Source organism: Populus alba, chromosome 17 (genome assembly GCF_005239225.2).
Source record: "Populus alba chromosome 17, ASM523922v2, whole genome shotgun sequence".
In the NCBI taxonomy this organism is placed as follows: domain Eukaryota; kingdom Viridiplantae; phylum Streptophyta; class Magnoliopsida; order Malpighiales; family Salicaceae; genus Populus; species Populus alba.
Window position 1 is genome coordinate 7791476 of NC_133300.1, and position 16193 is coordinate 7807668.

General features: G+C 36.1%; 1 protein-coding gene and 1 long non-coding RNA gene across 3 annotated transcripts; both read right to left on the reverse strand.

The window, feature by feature from the left end:
* Positions 1 to 916: 916 nt before the first annotated feature.
* On the reverse strand, positions 917 to 2648 carry LOC118048696 (uncharacterized). 2 transcript variants are annotated; one of them, XR_004687513.2, is made up of 3 exons: positions 2489 to 2648; positions 1607 to 2390; positions 917 to 1351 (listed from the first exon to the last, which is right to left on the reverse strand). It is a non-coding gene; the product is annotated as an uncharacterized lncRNA (long non-coding RNA). The 2 variants fall into 2 exon arrangements; XR_012168333.1 differs by having other exon boundaries at positions 1607 to 2648.
* Positions 2649 to 2805: 157 nt separating this feature from the next.
* On the reverse strand, positions 2806 to 16110 carry LOC118048695 (beta-galactosidase 9). Its single transcript, XM_035058484.2, has 19 exons — positions 15783 to 16110; positions 15330 to 15425; positions 15111 to 15223; positions 14527 to 14593; positions 13704 to 13796; positions 13028 to 13171; positions 12726 to 12814; positions 11869 to 11974; positions 11378 to 11465; positions 11088 to 11209; positions 9464 to 9667; positions 8562 to 8791; positions 8016 to 8131; positions 7111 to 7208; positions 5761 to 5871; positions 4931 to 5041; positions 4425 to 4630; positions 3908 to 4256; positions 2806 to 3166 (listed from the first exon to the last, which is right to left on the reverse strand). The coding sequence occupies exons 1-19, from the start codon at positions 15972 to 15974 to the stop codon at positions 3029 to 3031; spliced, it is 2673 nt and encodes an 890-aa protein (XP_034914375.1). The 5' UTR covers positions 15975 to 16110; the 3' UTR covers positions 2806 to 3028.
* Positions 16111 to 16193: the final 83 nt, after the last annotated feature.

The following is a 16193-nucleotide window of genomic DNA, read 5'->3' on the forward strand; positions in this document are numbered from 1 at the left end:
TGGCAAACTACTCTTGCTTTACACACGTATTCTATATAGGTGTTATTTCATGACCTTCAACCATTTCAGTTTATGCATAGTGATGAAAATATTTTTTTGGTATATATTAAGGGAATTATAATGAAAAAAAATGAAAATAAGTAAAAAAATATGATGACGTGTCATTTTTGTAAATAGAATTACCGATGAATTTAGAACCATCTTTAATATTTAATTTATGAATTGACGAGAGACTATTTTCTCTCCCCTTCAATTTCTTTTTTTCTCTTCACTTTTCTCCATAATAGCCAACACAACTCCTTAATTTATCACAAATCAACATTTCACTGTAAATTCGGCCAACCCAGCACTAAGTTTGTCAGCATCCTTGTTTCAATTTAAATTTTATTGAAGATACTTCATTTTAAGTAAGCAAAACTACCCTTTTTTTATTTGAACTCAATTTTAAAATGTTAATTTTTATTGTATATTTTTGTAGTATATGTATTTTATTTGAGTGTTTACTTATTTTATGGCCTTTTTTCATAGAAATTTGTTATATGAATATATGATTTGTACATGTTAGGGTTTGTTTGAGATTTTATAAAATTATATTTGTTTGTAAATTGATGAAATTTAATTTGAATTGTGACTTAGGTGTTTTGTGATTAAATAAATAATAGCTTATTTAACAGGTCTTTTTTATATTTTGTCAGTTTTATTGTTGAGTTGAAAATTTTGGTAAATATATTAAAATTTGAATTTATATAGATAATTGATAATAAATTAATTTTATTATCAAAATAGTTTGAATAAGTTTGAGTTAAACTAATGTTATATTATTATTTAGTTTACATAATTAATTAATAGACGTTGTCATCTATATAGACATTCTATATAGGTTTAGAAGATTGGCAGGTTCGGAAAGGGAGAAATCGGACATAAAAGGCAGGCATCCAAGTAAGGCAACTTTGAAGTTATCCCTATAGCAATTCAGGCTTGTTCTTATTCAGAAAAGAAAGTAATTCATGCCATGCATGCCATCTTGTTCGAGTAGCCGACGAAATATGTTTATCAGAATAAAAAAACATAAAGAAAAAATACGTGAAGAATGCAATGTAAACGCATCTCAGCTAATGAACAAACAGTTAGCACAGGTAGTTCAAGCAAAGGAAAAATAATAATCAAGCAAGAAGGAATTTTGCGCAGTTGCAGCGTGAAAATAGACATCAAAGAAAGTCGCCTATCATGGGGATGGCATGGTTGCATGCATCTTCTATACAGGAGAGGGGGGGCAATATGGCTCGATGACTCAGGCTCATCATCTAAGTGTGCTGCAGTAGGTGCAATGTCTTCCAGCTCTGACCTCACCCTGTCACATGGAAGTAGTAAAAGGTCAGGATAAAAAATGATGTTGGGTTTTCTCCCTTTTTTCTCTCTTAATTGATGAAATTGAATGACCCTTGGGTTATTAGGAAAAAGGGAAGATAAGCAATGTCTTCCATTTTTTTTTTTTTCCATTAATTAGAGCATGCATGGTCAGGTAAGGAGAATGTTAAAAAGCAAGCAAATGCCCAAAAATCTGGAAAAGAATTTCAACGGGAGTTATGGGAAGATTGTCCTAAACCTGTGCTGCGCTGGCTCAGCCTGGAAATGAAGCCGCCTTCTGGTTCCAGTGAGGCTGGGTCCCTCGAGATCCTACTGAAAATCTGAGCTTGTTGTCTGGAAAGATGCTGAAGAGCTGATAGCAGGAGGAGGGATGCCTATCGGAGTTATTAGAGTGGTTGGTGAGGGCGTTGAAGAGCTGGACGAAGCTGCTTTTGAGCTTACTGGAGTGGTGTCAGACTGTGATGAAGGTTTAAGGTGTTTTATATGCAGGGCCGGTCCTTATACATGACTAAAAGGATGCAGCAAGTGGAGCTGCTATGACGAGAAAAAAAACGTGGCAGCCTCTCCCAAATTGAAATTGATCGGAACATGTAAGAAATAGACAGGATTGAAAGTGAATTAAAACCATAACCAGAACAAAAAGAAAACCATCACCTAACCCAGTCAAAAACAAACTGACCTATAACAAGAACCCACAGAGAAGAAGAAACAGAATAAGCAAAAAATCTAGTTAAAAATGAACTGACCTTCTAATCACACCAAACAGGGAATAATCCATCCCAAAATAGAGGACAGACTGAGCAAATTGCCAACTTGAGGGTGCATTAAATTAAATGCACGTCCATTCACAGCACCCAACATGCGTATAAAAACCCATGTTGTTTAGCCATCTGAGAACCCGAAGCCCGCACCCTAGGAACCGGGGAGAATTGTTGATGAGCCACAGAGTGAACGCAAGCCACTGGTGCAAGGAGCAAACTGATGGCTAACATGGACAGAGTTTAAAAACGAAGCGCCTGGACCTAGGAATTGAACGAAAAAAGGCTCCAATTTGAAGCCAAGCAAGGCAGATGACGGGGAGAGAGAGAGAAGCTATTAACAAAGAAAGAACAGGGTTGACCTAGCCCACCCATGCTGCATGAGCAAGCAATGTCACGCCAAGCTGCCTTTACCCCTCATACAACCACTCCCCCAGAAAAGGAGGCAACAACCCCAGCCAGAAAGAAACCTCATCTCATCCAAAGCCTACCAGCAGGCAAGTCAAGAAAGCATGAATTGATATTTCACTGTTAATAAAAAAAAAAAAGCATGAATTGATACAACTGTTTTGGTGAATAGGGAATTCTCTCCAGGTCCGTAGTGAATCTCTTCCATGGTTTTTTTTTTTTTTTTTTAATGTTCGTTCACATCTAATGTGTAGGTTTGCAAACTATCAAGTTATTCAATAAGCCCCAGATTTCTAATTCGCATTCCAAAACATTATTCAACTTTGTGTATAGCTTATTTACATATAAAATGACAAGCAAGCCTGTAGCCATGACATAAAGCAGTTTGCTGTCAGCTCACTCAGGAAATGAAGGCAGGTTTGGATTAAGTTTAAAAATGCCAGACTTCCAGGTCGGATGCTTTAGATTGTCAAATATGCCAGAGGCTTGGGACCTCAGTAGAGAGAGTAACCAATATTTGATGACGAGATGCATCTCGCCTCAACGGCCAATGTCTTGATAACCCCGCGGCATGGGTCTCCAAATACAGCATTCGAAATCGCAATATCACACTTATTTTTCCCCTGGCAAGCCTGCATGAAACGAATAAAAAGATAAAATCGCAGGGACAGACCACCGGAAAGACAATTTATCATTAAAATGTGAACTCTTCTAGTCCATGCAGTACAACTTGCATGTCTTGCGGAATTCCCAAAGCTATACAATGAAAGAATGTTTCTTCTAGGGGTTCATCTAGCACGCTCTCAGGGAAATATGTCAAGAGATTACTTATCAACAGTTATCCTATTTCTGCTTATCGGAAAATCCAATGGCCTGGAATTCATGGAAAAATAGAGGTGTAAGAGATTTTTAAAATTTTCAAACACTATTTTATTGACGAGTGCTCTGAAGGCACATTTTAAAATTTGCAAAATTCCAATCCAAGAAATTTCATTTATTTATACAAGGAAAAAAAGTTATGCTGTTCCCACAAAGAAGAACAGGAAGGTGAACTTCAGCCAAATAAATCAATGGATTGAGAGTGAAATATATGCCGTTCAAGTGTTGGCACTCACTGTGTCCTCCTTCTAAATGTTTAAACACCTCGACATGCAGTTCTAAGAATTTCAGGTTTTATGCCACTCAAGGACAACAGTCAACTAGATGCTTAACATTCATGACCAAGTTTGAAAATTCCAATTTTATACCTTGCATAGAAATATCTACCATGAAGTAGCTGTCGTGTGCTTGTGTTCTTCAATACATATTCTCAGAACCAAAAGAGCTTGACATTTAGATTAATCGGGTTCAAAAAGTTGTGTTGGTATGTTTACCTCAGTGACCACAGAAGAAGAATTGGAGGCATGGCAGTTGCCCCTAGAAAACTTCTGGCAGCTACCGTTAGGAGTTCCATAGCTAGCAAATTCTATTGAGGACATTATATGCCCATCTTGACACTTCAAGTGCATTTCTGGTGTCATATCATTGCGTGATATATTCCCACCAGTTAAATCTGCCCGGGACCACTTCCTGAGAGGTGGATAATGGGACTCCGACACTTGAGCACAAATCACTTTTGCTGACCGTGACTTAACTGAAATCTCAAATGGATTCCCTCCTGTTTCCTCAAACACGACTAGTAGATTATTTGATGCCTCTAACCATGCACGAGGGACATGGTACCTGGACATAAACCAATAACAGCAAATATTATTAAAACCATGATTTTTCATTGCTATTGTCAAATTGTAGATGCAAAACATGGTAAATAATTTATACTAGGGAAGCAAGCGTAGCTCCATCATGCACATACAAACAAACTGATACACAGCATGTCTGAGGAAACGTTACCAGGTTTGCGTAGGATTGCCACAATTTGTTCTACACTTTCCAGAACTGTAGGCTCCACGATAATCACAACTTCCGCATCCATCTTTTGGAGAAACCAATGTCCAGTATCTTCCTATGTGGTGACCATTGACCCATGCCTGGCCCTTTCCCATGCTTCCCAAATCAAGAGCAACTGGGTCAACCCCGGATGGTGCATCGAAGAATGTCTTCATGAATTGAGAGAAAAAAGATACTATTTTAGACTAAGAGTAAAATGCATGACATTATGTAATCAGCATCAGCTGTGTGTGTGTGTTCCTACCATTGAGGATATTTGTTAATCACTTGTGAATACCAACTTCGACTTAACTAATTAATATTTTATATTAATATTTACAGTACTAGATAAAATGGGACCAACAATCAGTTTATCCAATCCTCTATAAGCAAAATCAGTAAAGAAATTAACTTACAAATGTTCTACATAATAGCTTTCATGGTTGAATACCATAAGATATTAGCCTTACCTTATACCAGGTAAATGTGGATGGAGTAGCATCAACTGCCAAATCAGACCATTCAAACTTTTCATTATCGCCTGTGCTGTAAACTTCAAGGAACTCACCCTTAAGCCCAACCTTTATAAGAAATAAACAACTCAGTCTTCTACCTTTAGGAGAAAGAAAACATCGTGCACTTTGTTGCCATAACTAAAGAATCAAATCAGATGTGGAAAATAACATAATTGACAGAAAGGAGCAAGAGCCACATGATTTAAAATTTGCGCCACTGTGAGTATCAAAGTCTCTATTTAGTTTTGATGTACTAAAGGTAATGCATTGGTGCTTTCCTTTTAACTGCACATCCATGTATGTTCTGCTGCTTCTCATTTCTCCATCAAACTCACTTACTTTAACAGATAAACAAACTCAAAATAGCAAGATATCAGCAGTATTATAGTCAAAATACACACAGGATTCTATTTCAGTATTTCAGTCGAGAACCAAGGATGCCAGGCCCCAGCAGTTAGACATGGATTGTATTTTTCTAAGCTCAAGACATCAACATAAGCAATTGACTTCCCTCAGCCATGTCTTTGCCTTGTATAACATGTGGACATCCTGACTGCCACTCTAGAACCACTCATATTCCATAAGATTTTAGAACTTGATGAACAAACCGTTTGCTACAGGGACAACTTAGCAGATAACAGCAAGAATTTCAGTTGCCTAGTAATCCAAGTAGTTTTAAAATCAAACAAATAACAAAAAGTATTGTAAGAAATTTACCAAATACATGTTTTCTTTCATTTGCAAAATGAAACTACAGGATGTCGAACAAAATCATCAAAACATACCTGGTAAGTCCATGATAAGTTTGAGAGGTCTATATCCCCATTTTTAAATCCAGTAAGCTTAATTTGACCTTTAAAGCCTGCTCCATCTCTTTCTAAGAAGGCACCGTAATTCTGTATCATCAATTTAAATCATAGGGCAGAGTATATGGAATTAGTAATACCAGACCTAAGGAGACAGGTAACATACAAAACTCGATGTGCAGCTAAAAAAACAAGTTAACTAAGATGCTACAAAAGCAACTGAGCGAGCCTATCATCTGCCATTACAATCCAACATAATCTGTTCTGCTCAAAATTTACAACTCACAAGGATTCAAAGCCAATAACTGAGGAGAGAACAGAGAGTTCATATTCACAAATCACAAACTAGGTAGTGTGTCTGTAATATCAATCCAATTAAGGCAGGTAATTTTAAGATATTTTACATGCCACATGTAGTATATATGTGGAAAAATGTGGAAATCCCAAATTTAATCTGCCCCTTACCTGGGAGTAAGAAAAAGTAAACAGAAAGTCACAGCTCTAAAATATAATCTCCATGAATTAAAAGGAGATATAAGGATTGGAAAAGCTTAGATTTGTCAAATAAAACAATATTCATTAAGAGGTTCAAGCTTCAAATGTCCCAGCTTTTAATCACAGCAAAAAGGGGGAGAAGTGCTTTTCTCCCATGAAGAACAAAAAGTAAGAAACATGGAAATCCCAAAAGACGATGATAGCATGGAAGAACACCTATGGCAGCTTGAAGCTCATCAACGAACACCTGGGCTGACTTTTGGGGCATAAGAGAGATTTTTTTAAGTAATCTTGCAGCTTAAAGTTCATTAATAAATATTTTTCATTTTGAAACATTTTCCAGCTGAATCTCAAATATTATCCTTAGTAAGAACTAATTAAGCTAATTGAACACAAAGTGCCCTAGGGGGTTAGTTCCTCAAGACTACTACCGTTAAACACTTCCTTACCTTTGATCTCCTCATAGAACTACGAGTGACATAAAACTAGATTCCTTGTGTTTTTTCTAGGGAAATAATTTAACCTATTTTCAGGAAATTAAGAAACAAATGAAATATTTTCTATCTAGAGGTGAGAAACAATGCCTTCATTTCTCTTCTTCTTCATGATATAAGCCCTTCCATTTTCCTGCAGTCATTCTAGAAGAGCAAAACAATTGCAAATATCTAATTGTGAGGTAAAATATTTCATGGATGTCATCATTGTTTCCTGTAATAGCACCAATGAGGCAGGCTAAACCAATAGGCCATAAAGCATCTTCAAGAAAACAATTGGTCTACACAATTAATGGAATACAATAACCAAATATTGGCAAGAAGATACAGGATATTTTACCTGCAATCCAACTGTCTGAGACAACAACACTAACTCATTGTATCCTTTCTGAAACTGAACTGGCTGGACCGCCTTGACCCAATGACCAACCACACTGCCTTAACTTCCACGAGATATTCCAGCATGAATGTTAGAGAATAACAGGTTAGGGAGGTATTGAGAATATAAAGATGGCAAGCATTATAAGCAGTGCCTATGATAGAAAGCAATAATTTTTCTTTTTACTCGAACAAGCAGTCATAAAAATGCTGTAGCAGGCAGGAACCTACAAAATTACATGAAACATCTCTAATTTGCAATAAAATATTGCATTCAATCTTGGTGAGGATTTCTGGTAGAATTGATGCAAAAGTAAATCTAACACCCATGACTTTGCTACAAAGACCACACAAGCTGGAGTCAGTTGCCCTGCAAAAAGTGCAATTTATTTCACCTTTTCCCAGTAACCATGTTATGATTAGGAAAATGTAATGCTCCAGAACAACCTCCAACAAATCAGGAAAAATTATCTTAAATGAATTTCAATCTCTTTCAGCCTATGTTAAACCACTGAATCCCCCTTTTCATAAATGAAACAAATAATCAATGATTTAAAAATGGGTCATTAAAGAACAGAGTTTTGATAGGCTACACATTCTTCCTATGCTTCAAATGCATTCTTAACAGTTTCCTCGAAAACATACATCTACTAGTCTATTAAATAAGGGCAACTAGGGTTTATTATAAAATCATTTATACTCTTGGAAAACATTTCCTGGCTGAGTTTGCAGAACTTCACCGCTAGGATGAAACAACATAGAAAGAACAAAGAAGAAATGAAGCGAACAAAAGGAAATAAAATACAAACACACACATGGTAATGTAGATGGATGCACTTATATATGAAGGATAATACACGCCAATACCTGTAAGCTGGCCATTGATAAATACACGCAACACATCACGCATGCTATCTATTGAAACTGCAGGGCTGACTTTATTTTTCTCCCAAAATGCAATGTCATCATCAGAAACATATATTCTGCATTTCACGAAAGCATTTAATTGAGCAGGCATTAATTACATGAAAACTATATAAAAAATATGAACCTGTTAAGTACACAAAGCATTCAATTAACAACCTAAGGTGATAGAACTCAAGCATTGAAAGCTCATTTGTAAATATTGAGTTCCTTATGATGCTAAATGTTGATTGAATTCACCTGAATAACTAGATCTAGTTTTTTTAAACAAGTTGTGGAACGACAACACAGCCCGGTCATGGTAAATTTATTTTAGATTTCAGGTTGCTAAAGCCTTGTTATATGTTACTTACAGTAACTGTATTGGACAAATGAAATGCATAGCTCTATTAACACAACAAATTATATATCATGTCCAGCATACTGCATTTCTTTGTTTTCTACAAAGAATAATACTTTTACATCCATATTCAAGACACAATGATGCACCTTGTGAAATACCATAGATAGTCAGATTCATCCTTTGTCACATTCAAATGCTCCAATATGCCTTTCACAGTAAAATTCTCCTCACTCCACAAAGTAATTGGCTCTTTGGCAGTCAGCCAGGATGTTGATTGTGGAGAATCTTCATTCTGAACAATGAATTGTGGAAGTAGAGAACTGTTTGAAAGAGGCAAAACAAACTCCACAGTTTTGATATGAGTCTGTGCTGCAACCTGATTGATTTTATGGGGGGGGGGGGGGAAGGAAAGAATTAAAAGAAGAACAGCTTCAAACATCTACCAGACATCTTTGTTAAAAAATATAAAGGTAAAAAAACCTAAAATCTCATAAAGTCAAGTCATATAAAATATTCTTAAAAAAACATAGAAAGGGATGGATGTCAGGGTTTTCACAATAATAAAAATGGAATTTCTTGGTGTTTGGAGCGGGGGAAGAGAGAGCCAAATGCTTCTATCCAGAAGGATGCAATTATCTGGACAAGTAAACAGCTAACTTGAGAAAGATTTCATACTTTTTCATTTTGCAATTTGTTTTTTTGGTGAAACGTTGTACAAGAGCTATAACAATATTTAGTTTCAAAGGCATTCCTTTTGATAAATTATTCAGATGAAATTTATGATGGATTGTAATCTTCAGATTTTTTATGAGCATGATTTGACTTCAGCATGGAATTGTACAACTTACAAAAAGAACAAACATTCCCAAGCATAGGAGAGTATAGATGTGAAGTTATAGGACTGGTGCATTAAAATGTCTAGCAAACATATAGCAAATAAAGGCAAAATACATTTACAAGTGTCCACACAAGAGTGAATCATATGTAGATTTCAGACAAGTGCCTAATTTCCCAAATGTATGCATTATCCTAAATATAAGAACCAAACCTTGGCAGTGTTGAAGACAGTATTTCTGCAGTCCGGTAATATACTCACTGACCATGGAGGTAAAGTAAATGATTGACCAAGGAATCTCACAGTAGCTGCTTGATGTTCATCTATATTAGCAAGAAATGCGGAGCACTTGCTTTGACTTCCATACTGAGAGAAATTCATGCCTTGAATGCTTAGACTTCCACCGTACACATGTGCCTGAATAGTTTTTTGTTCAATAAAGCTCAAACCTTTGACTAGACAAAACAAGTAAAACTGCCAGTATAGTAGCGTAGAGATCACACCAAATCACATGCAAAATGGAAAAATGGCAAAGGTTCTTCATTCAGAGCAAAGAATAATTCGGTAGCTCTATTTTTCTAAACACTTCAAGCTTCAAATGGTTGGCATGAGTTAAGGAGTTCACAATATTTTCTCAAAAGCATTTTCTTTTTGTTAACATGAATTTGGAGTCGGACAATGCTGGGATTTCAGATATATCTCATTTCTGGCTTGTAGGATAACTGTTTTAAAATATGTCCTCATGTCGATTCATCTAATGCAGCCCTAAACAAAATAGAATCATTCAAAATCCATGCAACATCCATATATTCATGAGATTCCTAAGGGTAAATTGCACCATCCTTCCCTAGGTGGAGGTTAAACTTAAGATCTCCTCACCTTCTTAGATATTACATTGACTTGAAAATACATGGGCAGGTGCTAGCGGGAATACTGTTAGAAATGGTGATGCTTGTTTCACAGGGATCTGTTGGATCAGATCTAAAAATGGTGAAGGTGATGATGCTGGTGAAGCTGATACCTGGTATTTCTTATGCATCTTCCACATATAGTAACATAGATGAGATAGGTACAAGGGTTGAAGACAGCAATGAGAATACCATCCACTAGACAACTATGACATGAAGAAGAATCCTGTATTCAGGCTTTGGAAAACGATTCTAAAGAATGGAAAATCATTAGGTTTGAAGGCAGCAATGAGAATAACATCCACCTGACAACTCCACGTGAAGAGAAATCCTGTATTTAGGTTTTTGAGAAAGATTTTAAATGATGATAGAATCTCAACTCCCTTTGGTAGGAAGAAAGTGTGTTAATAAGGCTTACTGTGTGATAAAATATTATATGGGATATGTTTAAGAAGACTCACTGATGCCATAAATAAATCCATGGATTTATTTGTCATTTTATTAATTTCAGAATTTCGTAATTATTTATGTCATAAGAATTTAGGTCTATCCCTTTTCTATCTTTTTCCTTCAATTGTTCCCTTAGTTTTACATTTGATTGTCTCAGTTACCTTTGCAATTGATCTAGAACAACAATCTACATTTGATTGTTGATCAATTGCAAAGGCAATTGAGACAAAACCAGAAGAATCAGGACACTTTTTCTCCCCAACTTTCTGAATTAGTGCATATTGAAACCAATGCCATCAAATTAATGCAATTGTGGGGCATCACAAGTTGCTAAAGGAGCTCCATCAGTCATGCCACAACAAGACCTATTCATCTTTATTTATTTATTTCGCTCAGAAATGGTGTGACCATATCAATCCATGGAAACAACAACCTAAAACTATTCATGTGTGAAAACCCAAAGAAAATACAACACAAACCTCTTGTTTTGGTCCCAGTTTTATATACTGAGCTGAATCTACAGCAACTAAAGCAGGTTCACAAAGCTTTATGGCGGCATGCAAATCTTTCAAATGCCCCCACTTGGGCTCACTCAACAAACCTAGAAGAAGAGAAAAACAGGTTCATTAATTTAGCTGTGATAAGAAGATTGATATTTATAGTTTAGCGTGCACAATGGATTTATATGCAACTAAGGCAAGTTACTAAAGCCTCAGTGAAAAAACAGTTGCCCAATGATTAACTCAGTTCTCTGAATTCTTTCACCTACCATATTCATCAATTGGAGCATCATAGTCATAACTAGTTATATAGAATGGGCCCCCAGAGGTCCGGCCGAAGTTTGTTCCACCAAAATACTGCAGCCAAGCAGGAAACTTATCAAGATGCAGCAGGTGCACATCAATGGGGACAATGATTTCTAATCTTTTAACCTAAAGATATAGTTGACATACATCATGATGCCTATTACTGAAAAAAATCATGGAAATCGCTGGTTAACAACTATTGCTAGGAAATTTCTCCTAGTTCATAGAAAGCATTCACTGATGCTTTGGCAGTTCAGAACTTAAGAGTCACTCCCACTCATATATCTTTTTTCAGACCCACTGCCAAAGGAATTCAAGTTTGGCCCCTGAATTGAACACTTTCCAACAAATTGCATTGCATAATGGGTTCCCATATCATTTTCTACAGACTTCTACTTTTCCATGCAAGTTTTGGTAAGTCTAAATTAGCAGTCATTTCAGTAATATACTTTACCATATAATAATTCTGGAAACTCCCTCCACGTTGAAAAAAGCGTGCAACAGCAAAGGCAAGGTCTTCAACAGGCCTGTGAGGCAATCTTCCACCCCAAGTTGTATACCTAGAAAAACCAACCTAAAATGATTAACACTACCCATAAACTTTAGCAGTATGCATTTACGAAGTGAAGCTGGAAAAAGTGATGGGTTTTGAAATGAAAACAGTTTGAATTAGCAATGATATGAAACAGAAACATGCACAAGTTTAGCATGCCTCAAGATATGAAATCAAATTATCTCTGCAAGCACATTTTAGACTACAAATGTGACCCACACCCTAAGAGAGAGCTGTTTTGTGGGGTTTGATTGTGGTGGAAAACAGCATTTATCAAATGTCATCTAAATCATAAATTCCACATCATCAGCCCACCCTATCCCCACCACCAAAAAAATAGAACAAAAGAAAAGAAAAGAAAAGAACAAAAGAGAAATGAACACAAAGTTTACTTGGTTATTATTTCTTAGTCAAGAACTCTACTCTTAATAAGAATGTAAGCACAGAAGCCCAAAACGACACTTAAGGTTAGATCCACCCATTTATGCACAATGCAAGGAAATATTTCACTGCAACAAAGGTTGGCCTTCCATTGTGAATCTGTAGCATATGTCTTCTTATCATTTCTCTGACCATAGGTTTTTAGCCAGTGTATACTGCACAACTCATCAGCCTGCCTCAATATTTGATTCTAGTCATACATGTCATGGTATTTATAAATAACAAATCTTCCAAGTAAAAAACACACAAAAAAAATATGACATGAAACAAATTAATTTCCATATTGTGCTAAATTGAATCATAAGGCTTGGCCATACCATCCATCCCAATCTTCGGTCCAAAATATTGGTTTCTTAGGGGAATTTGGTTTAAAACCATCACAATAGTATCCATTGCATGCATCTATCTGCGTAAAAGTAAAAAAAAAATATAAGATGACTGGAAATTAACAATTCAAAGCCTTTTAGCCTTCAGATTATCAAGTCTCAAAACTGGATAAACCAGTTGATTTCAATAATTTCAGATTCTCCTTTTATTGTTCCTGACCAAAAAGCTTGAGCATTATTTATATCGCTAAGAAATTTACTGCTGTAGCAATCCTTAGGTGATGAGTCCTTACAATGTTTTCTGGAGCATCAGTTTGCTTGCACATCACCCATGGAACCCCTGCATCAAGTGCTAAAGCCATTCCAGCAGCCCATTTCATGTATTCCTTCCCTCCCTGGCCAAATGAGTGCTCAATATTCCCATATTCGTTTTCAATCTGTCAAAAAAATTGTTAGTTATCACATGTTAATTAAAAAACCACTATAGTTTTTGGGAGCATCGTATTGAGCAAGAACTGAATTTAACATGATTGATCCAAATCCCCAGACTGTATTATGTCTGCTGGAATTTGTGCCAATGGTCACAATAAGTTTCATAGCTGGAAATAATGGCCTCCAAAGCCTGCCCACCCAACCCCACCCACCCACCCAACAATCCCTCCTTCCTCGCATTCATGTCGTGTTTCTCTAACGGTACCTGAGAACAAAAATACTGCCCACTGGCAGGAATGAGATATCACCTCTTAGGCAATATCCATTTATCATGCCAGATTCTTCATTTCAATGAGATGAAAGATATGTGTGAATTAAAACAGTCCGAGAATGTAATTCCAATCCCCTCCTCCGTGATTCTTGTGAGCAAAATCAAACCATATGAGCAAAATCAAACCACAGAACTTATCCAAAATAGAACAACATTACTCTAAAAGCTAAACAGATTGGACAAAGAAACTCAAAATTGTATACAACCTGGAACATGATGATTGGACCACCTTGCCAAGATAATAGCATTTCCTCTCTCATCAGATCTACTATCTTTGTAACAAACTTCTGCATCTCTTCCTGTAAATGATACAGATATCATCAGCATCAGCATGTTATGCTAACCTCTACAATCTAAGACTCGTGGCTCAATTTCAACAATTTTACTGTTAGCACGAGGATATTATTTACAATCCCCCATCTAACAAGATTCTTTCACTAAGTTGTGGTACATGTGACCCATATAAATAGTCCAAAGAAATAATAATAACTTTCCAGGGATTAGTAGAGGTTAAATAAAAAAGGAAGATAATAAGAAATTAGTTAAAGGTTTAGAAACTGCAAAAATTGATGCCTCAAAGATTAGTTAGTAAAGAGGAGACAATAGAAGGTCAATGAATTATTGGATAATTTGGTGTTGCGTGAGTCAAAAGGCATGGATACATGGGTAAAGGCACAATGGTTGACATTAAAGGAAAAATAATGAAAGGAAAGCACAGGGAAAAAATGTTTGCCCTTCATTTTTATGATGGAGTTTGCTGATATTTTTATGATACTCCTGTGGCAAAATGATTCTTGAGAATGCAAAGGGCAAGTAGCAAAGGTATTACAAGGGCTCTATGATCAAAGCTGCTGATATTTGTATGATACTCCAATGACATCACCAAATATTACCACTGGAGATCTTAAATGCTTAAAACATGACAATAAAGGATACATTTAATGCAAGTTTAAGGAACTATGATATCTCATATTCAGTTTAAAGAAGCAACATAAATCTGCAGTATAGATGCTCATAGCTCCAATGTACCTTAAAAGGAGCATTATCTGTTCTAAAGACTACGCCGGGGACATCTCGCAACCACACTGGGAAGCCCCTGCAATATGATTGTCAAATAACAGCATAAATCAATTTAAGTTTTTAACAAAAAAGACCATCCTTTGCATTACACTACCCCCCCCCCAGCCTTTCCTATGTTGAAAATTGAGCATGCCATCAAGGTTTTCTTGCATTGAGTTGAGGAAATGTGCATTCCATCTCTCAATAGTCTGTCACTTCATTTACTCATAAATATCTTTGTTTTCTTATTCCTCTTTTTTTTTTTTCCGACAAGAACTAAAATTTTCTATCTTACACACATCAGCATCAATGCAACACCATCATCTTGATGCTTGCATATAAAACTTATCACTCCGACAAATAGATTCAATGATATCATAGGGGAAAATGGCAAAACAAATATACATGCTCAAAAAAAGAAGTACGCATTTTAAGTTTTTATGCACTATCTTATCTGCAAAGCATCTAGCAGACGATGGGAATAAAAAAAATAGAACGAGCAATGATACCAAAGAGACAAAAAAAAAAAAAAAAACGAAAAAGAAAGGTGAGACCCGAAATTCCACTCGGCACAAACATAAGGGCCTATGCGAAGATGAAGATAGAGTCCACTTTCACCCACTAGCTTCACAAACTTTACAAGATCATATCTCCCTTCAAAGTAATACTGGCCAAGAAAATAACAAAAAAAAAACCCATTTAGTATCAAGTTTCACAGAGTGATAAAATTACAAAAAAACAGGAAACTGTCATAAACAATCAACCAGGCTCACCTGTCCTTTAACTGGCTCATGCCCACCCCAAAATACATAAGTTTGAACTACATCCGCTCCACCTTCCTTACTTTTTGCAATCAAATCAGGCCACATCTGATATTACGCGAAAAACACACACTATAGTAATCTGATAAGTTGAATAAATAAACAGTTAAACAAGAACAAATTAGCTAATACAAAATTAACAGAAGCACGCACGCATCATCGCACATTTATTTATCAATTTCTCCTGTACCGCACATTTGCTTTTTGTTTTTTTTTCTCTTTCAACATCAAAAAGAAAAATCTCGAAAATCTCTTATAAAAATACTTTTTATTCTCAGATTCTAGGTCAGGTAGCATTAAAATAGCCTTAATTTATCTCATCAGTGTATAATTAAGAATTAACCTGGTTGAAACACAGAATTTTGAAGCAACATAGCGAAAGAGAAGAGACAGTTTATGGTATACCTCGGGAGTGGCGCGAGGATAGTGGATTCCGGCGGAGTTGAGCATGCGGCGGCGGCCGTCGATGATGAGAGCACGGTGATCGTAAGTAACATTGAACGGTTCGAAAAAGTTGGAAGATATGAGGGTGAATTGGATAATTAGATGAAAAGAGAGAAATTGAAAGAAGGATATTTTAAGTCTTGAAGAAATCATCGTTTTTTTTATTTTAATTTTTTTAGGGAAGGAGTGATGAGCAGAGCAGAAGGTTATAGCTTACAAGGAAGTTGAAAATTGGAGTGTAGTAGAAAGGAAGAACGATCTTTCGGACGTTGTTCTTTGGAGTATGGATTAAGGTGACACGTTGGCAATGACAAACTAACTAACGATCAGAAGGTAGTGACAGCTTATCCATCTCTCTATTTATCTTAATCA

What these genes read in the sequence shown, in the direction of transcription:
- LOC118048695 (XM_035058484.2), bottom strand. Translation starts at nt 15,974, where the DNA reads ATGATTTCTTCAAGACTTAAAATATCCTTCTTTCAATTTCTCTCTTTT. An exon ending in GTTTCCAGAATTATTATATG is followed by an intron (nt 11,466 to 11,868) that starts GTAAAGTATATT and finishes GCTTGGCTGCAG; the next exon opens with TATTTTGGTGGAACAAACTT. An exon ending in TATCAATGGCCAGCTTACAG is followed by an intron (nt 7,209 to 8,015) that starts GTATTGGCGTGT and finishes GTGGAAGTTAAG; the next exon opens with GCAGTGTGGTTGGTCATTGG.